Genomic DNA, 19,579 nt, shown 5'->3' on the forward strand with positions numbered 1-19,579 from the left:
GCTGCGCACATGCACACAGTATTTATCAGTGACACTATTGGCTACACCAGCGAAAGAAAGCCAAGGACCAATAATGTCAGTTTTCCTTTTATCAGTGCCAAGACAATGTGGACCCATATATTGGTGCACTTCTAGCCCCAAGCCCCACACACTGCCCCAGCTGGGCAGCAGCCCAGGCCCTGCCCAACTCCCTCCCTCCCTTCTTGTGAAGGCCTCAATTCCACACCCCCTGCCCTCCCCTGCCAGGCTTACATTCAGGAGCTGTTCTCCAGGCTGCCTTGCAGCCGTATACCTGTGTGAGCATGCACATGGACCCCCTGCCTGACCATCCTTCTCCCGCTACCCCCCCCAACCCATTGCAGGATGGAACTCAGCTAGCCTGCAGAGGTAGCTCTTTGCAAAAGTGGAAAATGCATGTGTTTCTTTTTAAGATGATAAATCCACATTTTCCTTGGTTAAAAGGGAAAATCCGTGCTTTCCATTTTTCTGCAGGAAACGGAAGACCCAACTACCTGTCAGTAAGTCATATGAAGTTAAATGAAGAATGCTTTTTACCTAAATGTTAAGGAAAAAAAAACATTAAAGAAATTTCAGGTGCAAATTATACACATTCTGGCTTTTTATGGAAGTTAAGGGCCCAGGCAAGTGTGCGGGCAGGGAGCGCCCCGAGCCCTTTTTCGTGCTGCACACGGGCTGTGGCCAGCAGCCCGGGCACGCGGGGGTGGAGAGGGAAGGCCTTTGCTCTGGAATTAGGCACGGACGCGTATCGGTAGTTTAAAAGATTGTTTACTTACACCGAGATGGCAATGGTGTAGGCTGGAAAGCTTGATTAAGTTGCAGTTACAGACAGACACAACACAGACGGTCTCGTGGAGGTTGCTAGGCTCCACGGCGCAGAGCTCCGGATGCTCTGGGTGAACAGGCCACCAATGTAGAAATCGTAAATACGTCTTATATTAGTCGCGCTCGAAGACGGGAAGAGGTGGGCGGTGGATCAGGCCGCCATGCTCCTCTGGATCTCACACAGGGTTTCTATTACCCTGCCGTGTACCCAGAGTCCCCACGAGATGGATGTGGAGTCCTCTTCGGCTTGGGCAGAAACTGCTCAAGCCTCTTATACGGCTAACAGGCCAATCGCTAGCCGCCACGTGTGAATAATTTAGCACTAGCCAATTACGGGGAACGAATTTGCATACTGGTGGTGGGAACTCTTTTGCACCGTGCATTCCTCTTGCAACGTGAGCAATACACTCTGCAAAAGAAGCTGCAGAAAAGGCAGGAAACTGGTCCCTGCACCGGAGTTTCCTCTTGCTACAGGAAACTCCGTGCAATGCTCTGCAACTTAACGTGGATAATTCTGATGCCGAAGCGCACACACACAATCATGCCTTTTGGGTCATGACAACAAGGATCATCGTGTCTTGGAAGTAAATGCATGGTTGAGAGGGTGTTGATATGAATGATTCTCCTTCTGGAAAGGAGGACTGCTATCAAGAGATGGGGTACAGATAACCAGAATGGGAAAGAGCATCTTTGGGTACCATTTGGGTGACCTAGTAAGGAAGGCTTTTAAACTAGATTCCACAGGGGATGGTGAACAAAACTCAACAGCAAAAGAAAAAACAATTCAGAGGGGAGAAGACTGAAAGAAGCAGCTCAACCTAAGAAGTCCAGAGAGCCACAGGACAGCAACAAGGGATGCATAAGAGGAACAATCGGATCGGAAAGCAATATATCCAAGTGTAGGTATAGAAATGCGAGAAGCATGGGGAACAAACAAGATGAGGTGGAAGTCGCAGCCTGTGACAGGAAGTATGACCTGACTTGTATCGCAGAGACCGTGTGACAACTCTTACAACTAGAATGTCAACATTGAAGGTCATGCTCTTTCGGAAGGACAGGCTGTGGAGAAAAGGTGGTGGTATGGCCCTATATGTAAAAAAAAAATACATATGCTTGTTCCCTGGTTCAGGAGGAAGAAGGTAGAAGATCAGAATACATTTGCGTCAGGATAGAAAGCAAAAGAGACAGAACCAATATAATGGTGGGGATTTCTTATAGTCTACCAAGTTGGGAAGAAGAGGTGGAGGAGGCACCCTTCTTGGAGGTGACAAAGTTGTCCAAAAGTCATGAGATGGTATTGATGGGAGACTAGTTTTCCAGACATCTGCTGTGGAAGATAAATATACCCAAACAAAATGTTGAGCTGGTTTCTAACTTGTGTGGAAGGTAACTCCTGTTTCAGAAGGTTGAAGATGCAAGTAGGGGATCATTAATCTTGGATCTTCTCCTGACCAATAAGGAAGAATCGGTGGAGGATGTGAGGGTGATGGGAAGCTTGGGAGGAAGCAATTACGAGATGATAGAATTCATAATCCTGAGACAGGAAAAGTATGAGGTCAGCAGAACAAAGACACTGGATGTCCAAAAGGCAGATTTCAGCAGACTTAAGGAGAGAGTAGGCCTGATGCCAGGGGAAGGCAAACTGAAGGATGAAGGTGCCCAGGAGGGCTGGGAGCTTCTAAAGGGCACAGTATTGGAAGCCCAAAAAGAAGCCTTTTTGACACCGTAGAAGCACAGGAACAATGGTAAGAGACTCACATGGCTGCACAAAGAGCTTCTCGGATGCCTCAAATGCAAAAGGAAAGCATGCAGGCAGTGGAAACATGGGCCAGTCATCAAGAAAGCATACCACAATGGCAAGAACCTAAAGAGACTAAATCAGGAAGGCAAACATTTTTGCTTTTGTTTTTGTTGTTTTAGTTGTTTTTTAAAAGCCCTTAAAAACTAAAAGACCTGTGCCTGGTTTGAGAAGTTGAAGACAACAAGAAGAGTATGTTGGCCAGGAAAGAATGACCAAGGTACTAGGCTGCCTTACAATATGCATCAATAATTTCCCAGGTGTTGAGTTAAGGCTAACCAGTCTGTAGTTCCCTTAAAAGAAATGGCACTATATTGGCCCTTTTCACAGCTGTGTGTCCACTGCTAAAAAGCCAGGGTGAGCTCTTAATAGAAGATGCAAAGAAGGCGGAGCCCCTCAACAGCTACTTTGCCTCAGTCTCCGCAAAACGATTAAGCTGGAGCCAGACACCTAATAAGGACTCTTTGCAGAAGGAAGAGTACAAGTAGAGGGAAGAGATAAAAAAGGAAACAGACCGAGAGCTTTGGGCCTGAATGCAAAGTCAACAGGACCTGATGAACTTCATCCCAGGGTACTGAAGCAACTGGTAGAAGAGGTGTCAGAGCTCTTGGCAATAATACTTATGAAGTCGTGGGAGAAATGGAGAGGTACCAGAAGACTGGAAAAGGGCCAATATAGTGCCACTTCTTTAAAAAGACAAAAAGGAGCACCTGGGGAACTACAGACTGGTTAGCCTTAACCTTGTTTCCTGATGAAGGGAATGCAGCGGACTTCGCTTCATCAACCTCCTGGATACAAAAAATCATGGACTAAATATATACATTGGATTTATGAGACATTATAACCTGCCTGAGATCTTACTCCCCAGGTACCTTTCCACTATTTAACTGCTACATTCATCCCCCTTCTTCCCTCCACTCCCCAACCCTCCCCAGCCTGTCTTTCACCCACTGACTCCTCAGTTTACATCTTCACTGACTACCTGTCTTGAATGCATACCAGCCCAGCCTCTGGCTTCTTTACTTTTCATTCCATCCAGGAAGAGCACACACCAACTGCAGAAACTTCCTCAGCTTGCTGAAGGCTTTTTAAACCTGAAAGCTTGCTAACATTTTCACCCAACTATTTAAGTTGGTCTAATAAAAGATATCAGATTCACCCAAAGAACCTTGTCTGGATTCAGCAAGGCTTTTGACAAAGTCCCACACAATATTCTCTCAAAAAATGTTGGAGATATGTGGGCCAGACACAACTTCTACAAGGTGGAGAGACAACTGGCTCAATAGCTTCAAGCAAGAGGGAATTAATTATACATGGATCTATGTCCAGATGGTAGGAGTTTTTGAATGCAGCCCCACTGGGACCTGTACTGGACCCAGTGCTATTCAACTTGTTTATTAATGATTTGAACATTGGAATAGAGAGCTGCCATATTCCCTATTTCCAGGTGACATGAATTTGGGAAGGATGGTGAACACACTGGAGGGTGGGGACACAATTCAGAAGGATCTTGACTGACTGGAAGCTAAGCTGGAGCTAGCACAGGGGTGGGCAAAGTTATAGCCTGTGAGCTGGATTGGGCCTGCCAGGGGATTTTGTCCAACCTGTGGCAGATCGCTCGACCCAACCTGGCCCGGGCACAAGGCAGGTCTGGGTCATGGTGCGTACGGCTGGTCCTGTCGTCTCCAGGCACGTCAGCCAGACTAGCTTCCCAGCAGGCCCCACAGCCCTGGCTCCTTGCAGCTGCCACGGCCAGTCTCCACCACCGCTTTAGGATTTGGCCGTAATGCATGGACACCATGGCCCATTTGCCCTGGACCCATTTCTGAGGGCTCTGGGCTCCATGCAGGGAGGGTGTGCAGCCAGGCAGATGGGATGCAGCTGCAGGTGGGCAGGGAGCAGGACAGGCAAGTGGGGGCAGGGCTGGGATCAGGATCTTGGTTCCATGACAGCACAGGCTGGGGCTATAGCCTAGGGCAGCGCCACACTTCGCTGCCCACACGTCCCTGTGGCGGCCACCGGTTCTATGGATAAAGGCGTACAGGTAACAGATTGTGGCCGCATGGTGTCAATGCCCCCAAAATGCTGGGCATAGTCACCCATTCCACTGCCGAATGCTGCTTCTCACCCACCAGTGGCTCCATCCCATCTGCCTGGCTGAATGCCCTGCTTGTGTGGGTCCCGGGCCAGTCTGCATGGAGACTCTGGGATTGCTAGATGATCACAGTGTGGAGCCCCCAGGGCAGAGCCAGTTAAGGAGTTTTGGTGAGCTGTTGCGGGGGCGGGGGGAGAGGGTGCTGACGGCCCATGACAGCTCACCAAAACTGCCTTAGTGGACCTCTGACCCAAATAAAGGTGCTACACCTCAGCCTAATCAAAAAAAGAAATACAAAATGGGTGACACCTGTCAGGATGGCAGCGCTATGGAGAAGGGTGGAAGAGTCTTGCTATATCATAGACTCAGTATTAGTGTGGAGTGCATTGCAGCTGGACAAAAGTTGGATGCAACTTTGGGCTGCATTTAATAGAAGTATTAGGTGCAAGACATGGGAGGTCATAGTGCATTTCTGATCAGCTGTGCATTATCTCAGTGACTGACTAACCAGCTTTCATTGTTATTAGAGGAATAGAAATTGGTGAAATGGAGTTAGAGGGTCAGTGTTTGATTTTTAATTTCAACTCATTTATAATATAAAAGTAGCTTTTAAAATTATAGATATCAATTTTAGTTATTCATCTTTATTTTATTGGTATTCTAGTGAAATATACTTCCTCTGTTGTTAAAATTGCAGAGCAAAGTTCTCAAACCCTGCAGCCAATAACATTGGAATTAAGACATCGGAAAATACCTAAAATAGGTGAAGTTCCATCAAAACGTCCTAGGGTTGAAAAAAACTTGGGTGAGTATCCATAACATTTTAATACTGCAGCACTTATTACTTATTGTAGTGAAGAACGGTGTTGTAAAATGCCGTCTTTTAATATTGTCCTTGAATTTCAGTATTAGATGGTTAAAAGGCAGTGTTTATTCTAGAAGGAATACATTGCAATGATGCACATTAATATTGGGCTACAATGGATCATTGTGATGAAGTCTGACTACCCAAAACCAGAGACCATGTAATTTTATCCAGTGATTTGCTGCTTCATTAAGCCCAATAACTTGTGCTTGGACTAAGTTCTCGTATTCTAATAGTTAATTACTTTCACCATTTAAGAAAAAATCATACTTTATTTTTACCTGGACTATATAGTTTCAGTTTCTACCCATTGGAATGTATCCCTTTGATAGTAGAGAACTTTTTAATTTAATAACCTGGGCTTTTTTAAATACTGTTTAAACTGCTCCAAGGACACTGAACTCAATTTATTTGAAGAATTGAATTCAGAAAACCTTCAAAGCTGAGGGTCAGGCAACAACCATGAGTGACCCCTGGTACTGTGGTAAATAGAAGAATAGGGATACTTGAAGAATTTGCTGCCACTGGGCCTACCTACACATGCAATTAATGCACATGAATAAGTTCTGGAGCTCATTGCTCCTGGGCTCACCATTTGAACATGTGCCTGGGAGCAATAAGCTCTGGAGTTTATTCCTGCGTAGGATGTTGAGCCATGTTGGAGTTGCCCTGGCTGGCAGCAGGTCTTGGCAGGGTCAGCCTGCCCACCCGGGGCTGCTGCCTCTAGCTCAATGTGCTGTGGAGGGGCTGGCTGGGACACAAGCGGGTCCGTGCGGGGCTAGCCCTGACAATAAAGCACCATTATGCTCCAGCCTGCCAGTGCAGTGTTTACATGTGTGTTGCTGTGGAGCTTCTTATGTCGTGGCAGGATATTAGAAGTACTATTTTGCTGTGGAATAAATTAGTTTACTACAACCTAATAGGGGAGCATGTGTAGACACTTAACATTTACTGCACAGCTAATTAGTCAACTGCTCAGTAAACATCTAATGATTAATATCCCATAGACAGAGGCTTAGGAGAGCTACACTCTTTAACCAGTGCTGGTATCTTATGCTTTAATATTTTCAGGATTGAAATATTATTACATAGTGAAATTTAAAACGTTGTAATATCTTTTAGCTCAGGAAAAACTGAAGAGCTCTCCAGATAACCATGAAAGAGACCAGATTAGGAGACGATCCTCAAGGCTCTCATCCAGTGGAAGTCATGACATTTTAAACATAGACTGTGTCACAACAACTCTGACAGAAATTGGACCTTTGAAAGATTCAGCATGTAGCCTAAAGGATCCTAAGAAAGGTAAGTAATTTGTTGTAAAGGTATTTTTTTGTTGCCTTATGAAAGAGGTTTTTAGCTGCATGTTATAATTAATTCATCATTTAGTGTTTGATAGGTAGAATTTCTACAAGATACTTTAAGTAGTTATGCTAATTATTCCTGTACTATCTAAATACTTTGATAGAGCCTCTCTGTTCCCTTTCCCCACATTCTCAGGAAATTCAGCCAGTTGGAATAGTATCTATCCTCAACAGGTCAGGCTTGTCTAGTTGTTGGCATCAGTTGATGTGATATTCCAAAGTTAATAGGGAAATTTTATTTATTTATGTATTTATTTATTTATTTATTGCATACAGTCTTACAATCCACCTAAAACAAAGGTGAAACAGATGCATTCACTTTTTCCTACAGAGTCTTCAGCAGCTAGTAGTGTGGAATAATTCCCTTTTTTTCTCAGTGTATTTTTATTTTGCACCTACAAACTTCCTTTCTGTTTTCCCCTCTCCCTTCTATTTTAAATAGAAATTTCCATTGAATCTGATGAAAACTTCTGTGAACAAGCACCTGTAGTCTCTGGAGATGTATCACATACCACAGCTCTTGATGCAAATATTAGTTTACAAGAAAAAATGGTAGATCCTGAGACTTCCTTCATAACTGCTGAAACACAAGAGCCTTCTGCTGCTACAGGTTCATATTTAGATTTTACAAATTTAAGGTTGATTGCCTTTTATTCTTATTCATAAAACCATTGGTACTGGACAACTTTTTCTAATCTAAGGTTCTCCCTTGTGTATATATGTTTTTTTTTTAAACAAATAGATTTCTCTGAATGTTGAACAGAAAAAAAAGACACAGGATTATGGTTTTCTTAGCTTTGGCATAAGTAAGCTTTCATCGGTTTTGTTCTGAGCAGTTTGCTATAAAAAGTGTCCATTATTTATTTTACATGATTAGGTTTCGGGTTGACTTTTAGTATGTGAAAGGTAAGGTAACTGAGCATATACTGGCATTAACCCCACAATTATAATTCATATTTTAGCATTTGTGGTTTTGGATTACGTGGCAAAAAGGTCAGTTTTAAATAATAGTAGTGTGATGGAAAAGCAGAGTTAAGGTTCTTGGGCTCTTCTTGGTATATTTCCATACCTAACCTTTCAAGAAATTCAGATGTGTTAAACTCTGAATTTTTCATAACACATCTCTCTGAAAAACTGCAACATATTTAATGTTTTATAATGTATATTACTGATACTTTAAGTATTCTGTCTTTGTAGGGTTTTTATTTAGAAATGTCCTTGTCATTTTTCCTACGTATTTACATTTTTATACATAAAGGTTAAACCCGAGGTCTAAAAAGAATGTAATCATAGAATCATAGGGCTGGACCGAAGGATCATCGGGTCCAGCCCCCTGCATGAGCAGGAAAGACTTCTGGGGTCAGATGACCCCAGCCAGGTGACAGTCCAACCTTCTCTTGAAGACCTCTAGGGTAGATGATTGCACAACCTCTGTGGGGAGTTTGTTCCATAGTCTGAACATCCTAGTCGTAAAGAAGTTTTTCCTAATGTCCAACCTGAAACTATCTTCCAGGAGTTTATGGCCGTTGTTTCTAGTTTTCCCCCAGGGTGCCCTGGTGAACAGTTGCTCACTGAGTCCCTGATGTATGCCTCTGATATAGCAAGCACTAAGCCACAATCAGGTCTCCTCTCAGCCTTCTTTTCTTTAGGCTGAAGAGTCTGAGATCATTCAGCCTCTCCTTGTATGGCTTGCCATGCGAATCCCTGATCATACGGGTGGCCCTTCTCTGAACCCTTTTGAGCTTTAGCATGTCCTTGTTGGAAGTGCGGCGCCCAGAGCTGGATGCCATACTCTAGCTGCGGCTGCACCAATGTTGAGTAAAGTGGGAGAATCACTTCCTTGGATTTATTGGAGATGCATCAATTGATGCATGCCAGAGTTCTATTGGCTCTAGTGGCTACTGCGTTGCATTACTGGCTCATATTCATGCTGCGTTCTATTGTTGCCCTCAGATCCCTTTCATTTGTAGTGCTGGTCAGGTTAGCAATGCCCAGCTTGTAGGTGTGCTAGGGGTTCTTCCTTGCCAGATGCAGCACTTTGCATTTCTCTATGTTGAACCTTCAACCTACATTTAATACTGTCAAATTTCTAACAATATAAGGGTGCACCCTTTTTTAAAAATTCACTTTTGGTGCTAGGGCTATTGATTTTAATCCAGATAATCAAGGCCATCCTGAAGCAACACAAAGCAGATAAAATGTACCACACAGTTAAACTGGATTTACAGGTGCTAGCATCACTAAAGTAGTTCATACAGATTCATAAGTACTTGATTCAATTCCTTCTTTTTGCCTTGTATAAACACTCTTTTCCCCTCCCCCCCAATTCCTTTAATTTGTTGTCTAGTATTCCTCTGTACAAGTTTTTTGACCCTCCAACCCCTTCAACATTTACAGTATCCATACACCACAGAGCTCCCATTTTCCCCCATAACTGTTAAGTATGGTCTGATGCAATAAGTAGTTTAAGGGAAAGGTAACAGGGAGCCAGAAGGCTCCAGTTAGGCTTCTAGGAGAAGTGGTTAGCCCAGGAAAGAGCTGCAGAGGAGTAAACTATGCCAGGGCAGGTATCTAGGCAGGCAAGAAGCAGAATATGGAAGCCTACCAGTGCCTCAATCATTATAATAAAATAAATTCTAAATATCTATATATTTTGGCATTTGATTCAGCATCTGTAAAAGGTAGTGAGGTTGCCTACTATGTCAAAAACATTCTTATTCCCTGGTTCAGGAGGAAAAAGGTAGAAGATCAGAATACATTTGGGTGAAGAGGTGGAGGGAGGCACTCTTCTTGGAGGTGACAAAGTTGTCCAAAAGTCATGAGATGGTATTGATGGGAGACTTTAGTTTTCCAGACATCTGCTGTGGAAGATTAATATACCCAAACAAAATGTTGAGCTGGTTTCTAACTTGTGTGGAAGGTAACTCCTGTTTCAGAAGGTTGAAGATGCAAGTAGGGGATCATTAATCTTGGATCTTCTCCTGACCAATAAGGAAGAACTGGTTGGAGGATGTGAGGGTGATGGGAAGCTCGGGAGGAAGCAATTACGAGATGATAGAATTCATGATCCTGAGACAGGAAAAGTATGAGGTCAGCAGAACAAAGACACTGGATGTCCAAAAGGCAGATTTCAGCAGACTTAAGGAGAGAGTAGGCCTGATGCCAGGGGAAGGCAAACTGAAGGATGAAGGTGCCCAGGAGGGCTGGGAGCTTCTAAAGGGCACAGTATTGGAAGCCCAAAAAGAAGCCTTTTTGACACCGTAGAAGCACAGGAACAATGGTAAGAGACTCACATGGCTGCACAAAGAGCTTCTCGGATGCCTCAAATGCAAAAGGAAAGCATGCAGGCAGTGGAAACATGGGCCAGTCATCAAGAAAGCATACCACAATGGCAAGAACCTAAAGAGACTAAATCAGGAAGGCAAACATTTTTGCTTTTGTTTTTGTTGTTTTAGTTGTTTTTTAAAAGCCCTTAAAAACTAAAAGACCTGTGCCTGGTTTGAGAAGTTGAAGACAACAAGAAGAGTATGTTGGCCAGGAAAGAATGACCAAGGTACTAGGCTGCCTTACAATATGCATCAATAATTTCCCAGGTGTTGAGTTAAGGCTAACCAGTCTGTAGTTCCCTTAAAAGAAATGGCACTATATTGGCCCTTTTCACAGCTGTGTGTCCACTGCTAAAAAGCCAGGGTGAGCTCTTAATAGAAGATGCAAAGAAGGCGGAGCCCCTCAACAGCTACTTTGCCTCAGTCTCCGCAAAACGATTAAGCTGGAGCCAGACACCTAATAAGGACTCTTTGCAGAAGGAAGAGTACAAGTAGAGGGAAGAGATAAAAAAGGAAACAGACCGAGAGCTTTGGGCCTGAATGCAAAGTCAACAGGACCTTATGAACTTCATCCCAGGGTACTGAAGCAACTGGTAGAAGAGGTGTCGGAGCTCTTGGCAATAATACTTATGAAGCCGTGGGAGACGGGAGAGAAATTGTACTCCATGGTCAGAGTGGTACAGAAAGGAGTGGCTGGGGGAGGGGGAGGGGGGGGTTGCCTTTCTTTGTAGTAGGGGGCATGGCCCTGTGCCTTATAGCTCTGAAGTATATTTTAACAGCCTTTGCATGAGCAGGACATTGGCCACTGTCTTCCTGCTTTACCTGCATCAGTTTAGAATGTTGTGTCTTGTGGTTGTGTCAGGCTTGACTGTGTGGTTTTGCTAATAGGTTAGACCGGTGGTTCCCAACCTTTTCACTGTGGACCGGCAAACATATTTAAATTTAATTCTCACATTTACATTTAATTAACACACAATTACATTAACTTAATTGACACAAATTTACATATTTGAATTTAATTTTTATGGGGGGTGTGTGGTTGCGAGGACCCGATCAGGTTGGGGCACCACAACTGTGGGCACAAGGGGACCCTGCAGGGGAGGGAGCTGCACAGGTGGTTGCTCGGGGAGGGCCCAGCTGGACCTGCCCAGGAAGGAAGGGCTCTGCTGCCTTCCTTAGGAGCAAGCAGCGGAGCCACCTCCTCGCCCTCTGCTCTGGGCATTTCCCCTCTGACATCACCCTGCTCCCAGCCATAGGCAGGGCTGAGGGTTCCTGCCCGGCCTGCTGCGGGCCACAGTACCTGCTGCGGGCCACAGTACCTGCTGCATGGGCACGGCTAGGTGCAGCCATGGCGGCAGGAGTGGGGCGGGGTGCATGGAGCTGGCTGCCTTCCTCCTGGGGCTGTGCTTGCCGACCAGCTTTAACCCCTCACATGACCCAGTAGCCAACCCTTCAGGTTTGCAACCCCCAGGTGGTTGGGAACCTCTGAGTTAGACAATGTATTTATATAGGACAGTTTGGAAAGGGGTGATCCTGCCTTGGGCAGGGGTGGGACTACATCTCTGGAGGTTCTTTCCAGCCCTACTTCTCTGTGATTCTTTGATTCCATGATTCTGAAGGTAAAGACCACTGGTAAATGCGTAGCATTGGTGGGTAACATATCTACCCACTAGATACCATATAGACATTTTGGGTGCCTATACACGTGAACAGCAGGCATTTCCAAAGGCGCTGTAACTTTTGTACTTTAAATAAAGTGCATAAGGTACAGCGCCTTAAAACTTAATAGATGTGCTACAGCTTGGTACAAGTTTAGTGCCTGTAGCGTAGGAGGTAGGAGATGCCAGATGCTATACAATGCGGCGTGAGAGAGATTTCCCTTCTCTCTGAGCGAATGCAGTTTAAAAGACAGTTTGAGATCCAGATTGGATACCACCGATATTTTGACTCTGGTCAGCATAGGAACTTGACACTTTTATAAAGGTGTTGGTCTCCAACACTCCTGCAGAGGTTGAAATATGTGATGTTGATCAACCAGCACTGAAACGCCTATTCCTATTTTGAGGTACCCAAGCCATGGATTTAATAAATTTTTAGGGTTGGAAAGGACCTCAGTAGATCATTGAGTCTGGCCATCTGCCCTAGGCATGAAAGAGGGCTGGGGTCAGACGACCCCAGCCAGGTGTTTGTTTAGTCTCTTCTTAAAGACCTCCAAAGTAGGGGAGAGCACCACCTCACTTGGAAGCTTATTCCAGATTCTGGTAACCCTTACCATAAAGAAATTCTTCCTAATGTCTAGTTTAAATCTGCTGTCTGTCAGTTTGTGGCCGTTGTTCCTAGTTACTCCAAGGGGCGCCCTGGCAAACAAAGTATTCCTTGTGGCCTCTCTTTCCCCTCCCCCTCAATGAACTTGTAGATGGCCACTAGATCACCTCTCAGCCTTCTCTTACGGAGGCTGGGTCCTTCAGTCTCTCCTCGTAGGACCTTACCTGCAGACCCCTAACCATACGAGTGGCCCTCTGGACCCTCTCAAGGTTATCCACATCCCTCTTGAAGTACTCCAGCTGTGGCCTTACCAATGCCGCGTAGAGGGAAAGTATCATCTCCTTAGACCTGTTTGTGATGCACCTGTTAATGCATGATAAAGTGCAATTAGTATTATTGATCACCTCGTCACATTGTTGACTCATGTTCATCTTGGAGTTGACTATGACTCCAAGATCCCTCGCTCCTTCTGTGCTGCTTAGAAAGTCGTCTCGCAATCTGTAAGTGTGTTGGTTACTCCTCCTTCCCAGGTGCAGTACCTTGCACTTATACATGTTAAACTGCATCCTGTTTTGTTCTCCCCACTTTTCCAGCATGTCCAAACCCATCTGAATCCATTCCCTACCCTTCAGTGTGTTTACTTTGCCCCATAATTTGGTGTCATCCGCGAACTTGGACAGTGTGCTCTCCATGCCCTCGTCCAAGTCACTGATGAAGATACTGACCAGCACTGGTCCAAGGACTGAGCCTTGGGGAGACCCCACTGCCCACATCTTTCCAGGTTGGTACCGACCCGTCTATCACCGCTCTCTGGGTGCGTCCCATTAGCCAATTTGCCACCCACCTGACCGTGTAATTATCTAAGTCACAGCTGCTTAGATTTTTTATGAGACTGGGATGTGACACTGTATCGAAGGTTTTTTTTAAATCCAAGTATATGACATCAACCTCGATTCCTGCATCTAAGCAGTTTTGAGACCTTGTTGTAAAAAGAAACAAGATTTGTCAGGCAGGATCTACCTGCTGTGAATCCATGCTGGTTGCCCTTCAGCATTATTTTTCCTGTTGGACTTCCACAAATGTAATACTTAATAATTTTTTCAATGGTTTTCCCAATTATAGAGGTGAAGCTAAGTGGTCTATAGTTAGCCAGATCCTCCTTCCTCCCCTTTCTGATAATAGGAACCACAATGGCCCTTTACCAGTCCTCTTGGACTTGCGCTGAGTGCCGTGAGTGCTCAAACAGTCTTGCCAGTGGTTCTGCTATGACACTGGCTAATTCTTTCAGCACCCTTGGCTGAAGATCGTCTGGGCCTGCTGACTTGAACACATCAAGCCACTCCAGGTGTCCCTTCACTAGGTCGGTGCTAACCATTGTTGGGCTGGTATCTCTGCTGTGCCTATCTGTGGTCAAATTTGGAGACATGTCTTTTTCTGTGCTCAGGAATACTGATGCAAAAAACTAATTGAAGAGCTTGACCTTGTCCCTCCTATTTGTCACTAATTGTACCAGCCTTTCCTTTAGGGGTCCTGTGTTACCATGCACCTTTTTGCTCCCTATATACCTGAAAAGGGGCTTTTGTTGTCTTTAATTTATGTTGCCAGCCTGAGTTCTATTGCCACCTTGGCCTTTCTAACCAACTCCCTGCAAATATGAGCCAAGTAGGTATATTCCTCCTTAGTGGCAACCCCCTGCTTCCACAGTCTGTATGCCTCCTTTTTCATCCCTATGCTCTCCTGAATTTCCCTCTTCAGCCAAGAGGGTTTCATGGCTCCTTTGCCCCCCTGTGTGTGCAATGGGATTGTCCCTTTCTGTGCCCGAAGGATCGTTCCCTTGAGGAACAATAACCTTCCTGGACTCCCATCTCTTCTAGGCTCCTCCTGTGCTTCAGTGTCTCACTTACTAACCTCCTGAGCTCATTGAAGTTAGCACTTCTGAAGTCCAGCACTTCTGACCTACTAGTTATTTTTCCCACCTTACAATGGATAGTAAATTCTAACAGTTGGTGGTCACTGTTCTCTAGGTTGCCCTTTATCTGCAGATCCCCCACCAGGTCATTCCCTGTAGCAAATACTAAATCCAGTAAGACATTTCCCCTAGTGGGATCATATACTTCCTGTGTTAGGTGAAGGTCCTGTATGCAGGTTAGGAACCTATGTGAACAGTCGGATCTAGCTAACTGCTCCTCCCAGCAGATGTCTGGGTAGTTAAGGTTACCCATGACAACCATATTGCTTGAGTGAACTGCCTCTGAGAGCTGCCTTGAGAATTCCAGGTCTAGCTCATTCTCCTGGTGCAGTGGTCTGTAATAGCCTCCTACTACCAAGTCCTATTCAACCTGACCCCTTGTATTCTGACCCACAGTGCCTCAATTTGCCCCTCTTGATCACTGAAAACGTGTATTGCTCCTTAACATAGAGAACAACACACCTCCCCTCCCTCCGCTTTTTCCCACTCTGTCACATCTATACAGCATGTAGCCCTCAGTGCCTACTGCCCAATCGTGGGTAGGGACCCACCAGGTTTCAGTTAAACCAACCAAGTCAACGTCTTTGTTTGCAGGCAGGAGTGTGAGTTCCTCCTGCTTGTTCCCCATGCTCTTAGCATTAGCATAGAGACACTTAAGCCTCCCAGTGGGTGCCCTTGATATCCCCCTGTCCTGATGTCTATCGGTCCCTGCAATACTTGCATGGACTTTACTAGTGCATAGCTTGTGGTTCGTTGTTCCTAGGTTCTCTCTGTCTTCTGCATCCCCGTCCCCCGATGAACCTAGTTTAAAGCCCTGCACATGAGATCAGCCAACCTGTAAGAGAACAGACTCTTACCTTTCGAAGGGAGATGGAGACCATCACATCCCAGCATATCTCTGTCATGGAAGCGAAGATCATGGTCGAAGAAGCCAAACCTGCACAATGGCACCAGCTCCGGAGCCACAGGTTGGCTTCTCTAATACAGCTGTCTCGATGCTGACTGCGACTGCTGACCAGGAGGCTTGATGAGAAGACCACCTGCGCCCCTGAACTGCTAAGCCTGGCCCCCAGAGCCTTGTAGTCACTCATGATCTGGCCCGGACTACTCCTTGCCATATAATTTGTTCCCACATGGACAAGGACCATGGGATTGTAGTCGGAGGGCCGGATGAGGTCAGGAATCCTCGCAATGACATCCCAGATCCAGGCACTGGGCAGGCAGCATACCTCCTGTACCATGGGATCTGGGTGACAGAAGATGCCCTTGGTTCCTCTCAGAAGGGAGTTGCCTGAGATTGCATGATGACTCAGTGTCTCTTCTTCCCGTTGTCCCTCAATCTGCATGGTGATGGTTGAGGATGTGGCTTCCTTTGCTGCACCCTCCTCTAGTGATGCCAGGGCCTTGTATCTGTTCCCCAGTTGGACTGGGGAAGTTGCCTCAGCAGTGTGTTATCTGGCTCTGGATGTGGCTGTCTTCTCTGTCTGCATCGGGTCCCTCCTGCATTGTCTTCCTGCTGGCTGTGCAGGCCTGCAGAGAATGAAAGTACCCATCAATCTCATCATCTGCAGCCCTGATCCTCCACAGCCTGCTTACCTCTGATTCATAGATTGTAGAGTTGGAAGGGACCCCGGAGGATCATCGTGTATGACCCCCCGCCCCAGGCAGGAAAAGGACCAAGGTCAGACGACCCCAGCCAGGTGCCTATCTAGCCTCCTCTTCAAGACCTCCAAGTTAGGTGATAGTGCCACCTCTCTTGGCAGCCCGTTCCAAATTCTGGCCACCCTTACTGTGAAAAATTTCTTCCTAATGTCTAACCTGAATCTACTCTCCACTAGTTTGTACCCATTATTCCTAGTTAGTCGTAGGGGTGCCCTGGTAAATAGCGCATTTTCAACTCTGTTGTCCTCCCTTGATAAACTTACAGGCTGCTACAAGGTCTCCCCTCAGGTGTCTCATGTGAAGGCTGAAGAGATCCAGATCCCTCAACCTCCCCTTGTAGGGTCTTGCATGGAGGCCACTAATCATATGGGTGGCCCTCCTGTGGACCCTCTCCAGATTCTCCGCATCCCTCTTGACGTGCGGTGCCCAGAACTGGACACAGTACTCAGCTGCAGCCTGACCAGTACCACATAGAGCGGGAACATCATCTCCCTCGATCTGTTGGTCATGTATCTGCTAATGCACGATAAGGTGCAATTGGCTTTGTTGATGGCTTCATTATACTACCGGCTCATGTTCATCTTGGAGTTAACTATGACTCCAAGATACTTTCAGCTGCTGAGCTGCTGAGGAGGTCATCCCCCAGCCTATAGGTGTGCTGGGAATTCCTCCTCCCTAGGTAGAGCACCTTGCATTTGTCTTTGTTGTATTGTATCGTGTTTCGTTCTGCCCATTGATCCACCTGTCCAGATCGGCCTGTATCTGCTCCCTGCCCTCTGGTGTGTTAACTTTGCCCCATAACTTGGTGTCATCTGCGAACTTGGACAGGGTGCTCTCCACACCCTCAATGGTGGCAAGGACATGGCATGCAGCCAGGAACCCTTTCCCTGTGATGCCCCCAATGCAGGGCTCCTCTGAGGCTTCCACCCTGACGGAGCCCTTGGGAGGGCTAGCAGCACCCTGGCCCTGTCTGTGAGACTTGCCTGGTGGGGCACCTGCAGCCTGGGGATGGGTAGGGGAACAGCAATCCCATCACCTGTCCCATGGGTGCCCAGCTTGAGGCCCTGGAGAGGCAGGTGAAAGAACTCCAGGCAGAGTTGCAGAGATGCTTCTTCAAAAGTTTTGACCCTTTTACAGCTGCTCACCAGGAAGTTTTGTTCACCATCAAGGAGAAGGTTAAACAACAGTAACCACCAAAGCCAGCATTTAGGGCAGGGGTGGGCAAAATATGGCCTGCGAGGCCATTCTATCTGGCCCGTGGGGCCCCTAAAAAAATTTAGAAAATTAAAATTTATCTGTCCTTGGCTCCTGTCAAAGATAACAGGAACCAAGGGCAGTAGGACCCAGGGGAAGCTCTGGAGAGTTCTTGCAACAGCAGGGCCCGCCCAGTTCTGCCTCCCCAGCCAGAAGCCCCACCAGGTGGCTCCCCTGCATGGGAAGCTCAAGTAAGGGGTGGGTGTGGGGAAGGGCGCTCCCTGCTGCAGGCGCTCACAGCTCGTGTGGGACTGTTCTGTGCAGGCACAGGCAGCCCCATGTGGGCTGTGAGCAGCTGTAGCGTGGGGTGCCAGGCACAGGGTGGGGGAGGGGCTGCTTTTCCCACCCCCCTGCACTCAGCACCAGCTTGTAACCCATTCCAGCTGCCAGCCTGGGCCCTGCGCTGGCTCCGGGCTCGCCCGTTGGGACTGCCGCGGCGGCAGCAGCTGCGGCCTTCCCCCTCTTGCCGCACCAGGCAGTGTTTGCTGTTGCTGCCTGCCCGCAGCTCGAGCGCTGGGCAGCAGGAGCAAGCACTGCCCGGTGTGGGAAGTGGAGGGGCCACAGCTACTCTTGCCATGGTAGAGCCCTGACGGGTGAGCCTGGAGCTGCACAGGGCCCTTGGATCCTTCACGTAGGTCTTGCCTGTCAATCAGGCTGGCGATTGAGGAGGCATATTGTAAGCATGCTTTGTCAATGGATCAGAACCTCTCCCTTGCTTCCACTTTTTCCCAGACTCCATTGTGTCATTGTCCCCTAACTCCTGCATGAGGAACCTCCTAGCTGAGGTGTGCGCACTTCACTTATTTATCTGAATGCTTGGTCAGAAGAAGCTGGTGATCTTGAGCTCTTAATTGCAAGGAACATATGTGTGTGTTTGCTGTGTGTGCATGTTCCTCGTTGCCTATGCCTGAGATTACAGCCTCTGACTAGACAATATTTAAGTGACAGGCTGCCATGCAGTGGGAATCTTCAGTGCAGAGATGTGAGAAGCAAAGCAAGGTATTTGCTCGCCACTGGAGGGATTAATTCAGCTTGCTCTGGCAGTGGGCAAGGCTGTTCAGCAGCCTAGAATTTCCAGTTTGCCAGCCCTAGTTTAAGCTGTCGTCTTGTGGGGGGGGCTTGTTGTTTTAAAGGCTGGGATGATCTAGTTGGAGTTGATCCTGCTTTGAGCAGGGGGTTGGACTAGATGACCTCCTGAGGTCCCTTCCAATCCTAATGTTCTATGATACTATGAAGTCTTGATAACTTCTTCTTTGGTCTGTCTTAAAACCAAGCCAGTTCCAAGGGGGTTCATGAGCCCATGACTAAGTAGGGCTGCGTGACGTCAGTGCAGCTTAAATGTGGACTCCTCTGGGAACTGGAAGCCCTGGACTTGAGACCCACCATAACAGAGGTGTGTACCGAGTTAGGTTGGTTTACAGGGCCCAGGAGGGGGATGGGGGTGGGAACATAGCACAGATCATGATGCCAGTTAAGCGTGAGGCTTGTCTTCATCATTTGCCCACTGATTAATTTGTAAGGAACTGGAGGCCTACGATTTATATTCCTCAAAACAATTAAATCCATGGGGAGTGGGGCTTCTAAATTAGTGTGGCCTAGTGTAGCCCTGCTTGACTGTAAACAACTCCCTCCTGATGAGCAGGGATCCTGGTTTTCCATGTTAAATAATCACAAATTCTCTGATAAAACCCCCAAAATCCATGGTTAAAATTAAATGCCCCCAACAGCCCTGCTGGTGTCCCTCACTCCCCCTAGCTCTGCTTGTGCCCCTTTCCCCCCACCCACAGCCCTTACCCCCCAGCCCTGCCAGAAAGGGCCCCAGCTGCTGGGGCTGTGGAGCCAGGGAACCAAGTCTGCAGCCCTCTGGCCCCAACGGAAGGTCTTCCCACACTTCCCCTGCAGGCGAGGGCAGCAGCAAGGCGTGCAACCCTGTGCTGTCCCAGTGCACACAGAGGAAGTGTGGCCAGGGCAGTGTGGACCTTGCAGTGGCAAGCAGATTTCCTGCACAGCCCTGCTGTGCTGGGGTGCACATGCTCTGCTCCGGAGGGCCTTGGGGGAGGACAGCAGGATGGTGAGCGTAGCATTTGCAACCCAGGGTTTGCAACTGGCCAGGCACTTGGGGGGGGGGGGGGGGGGGGGGG

The 19,579-nt window shown here is 47.1% G+C and overlaps 1 protein-coding gene across 8 annotated transcripts in view; it reads left to right on the forward strand.

Moving 5' to 3' along the window:
* Positions 1-19,579, forward strand: part of PHF20 (PHD finger protein 20) — a 204,453-nt gene that overhangs the window by 55,460 nt on the left and 129,414 nt on the right. For all 8 annotated transcript variants that reach the window (XM_025214660.1, XM_006032917.3, XM_006032918.3 and 5 more), the window contains 3 exons: positions 5,434-5,541; positions 6,724-6,903; positions 7,405-7,572. In XM_025214660.1, coding sequence (XP_025070445.1) covers positions 5,434-5,541; positions 6,724-6,903; positions 7,405-7,572 — 456 coding nt within the window. The remainder of the gene's footprint in view (positions 1-5,433; positions 5,542-6,723; positions 6,904-7,404; positions 7,573-19,579) is intronic.

The sequence above is a fragment of the Alligator sinensis genome, unplaced genomic scaffold (assembly GCF_000455745.1).
Source record: "Alligator sinensis unplaced genomic scaffold, ASM45574v1 scaffold249_1, whole genome shotgun sequence".
Classification (NCBI taxonomy): domain Eukaryota; kingdom Metazoa; phylum Chordata; order Crocodylia; family Alligatoridae; genus Alligator; species Alligator sinensis.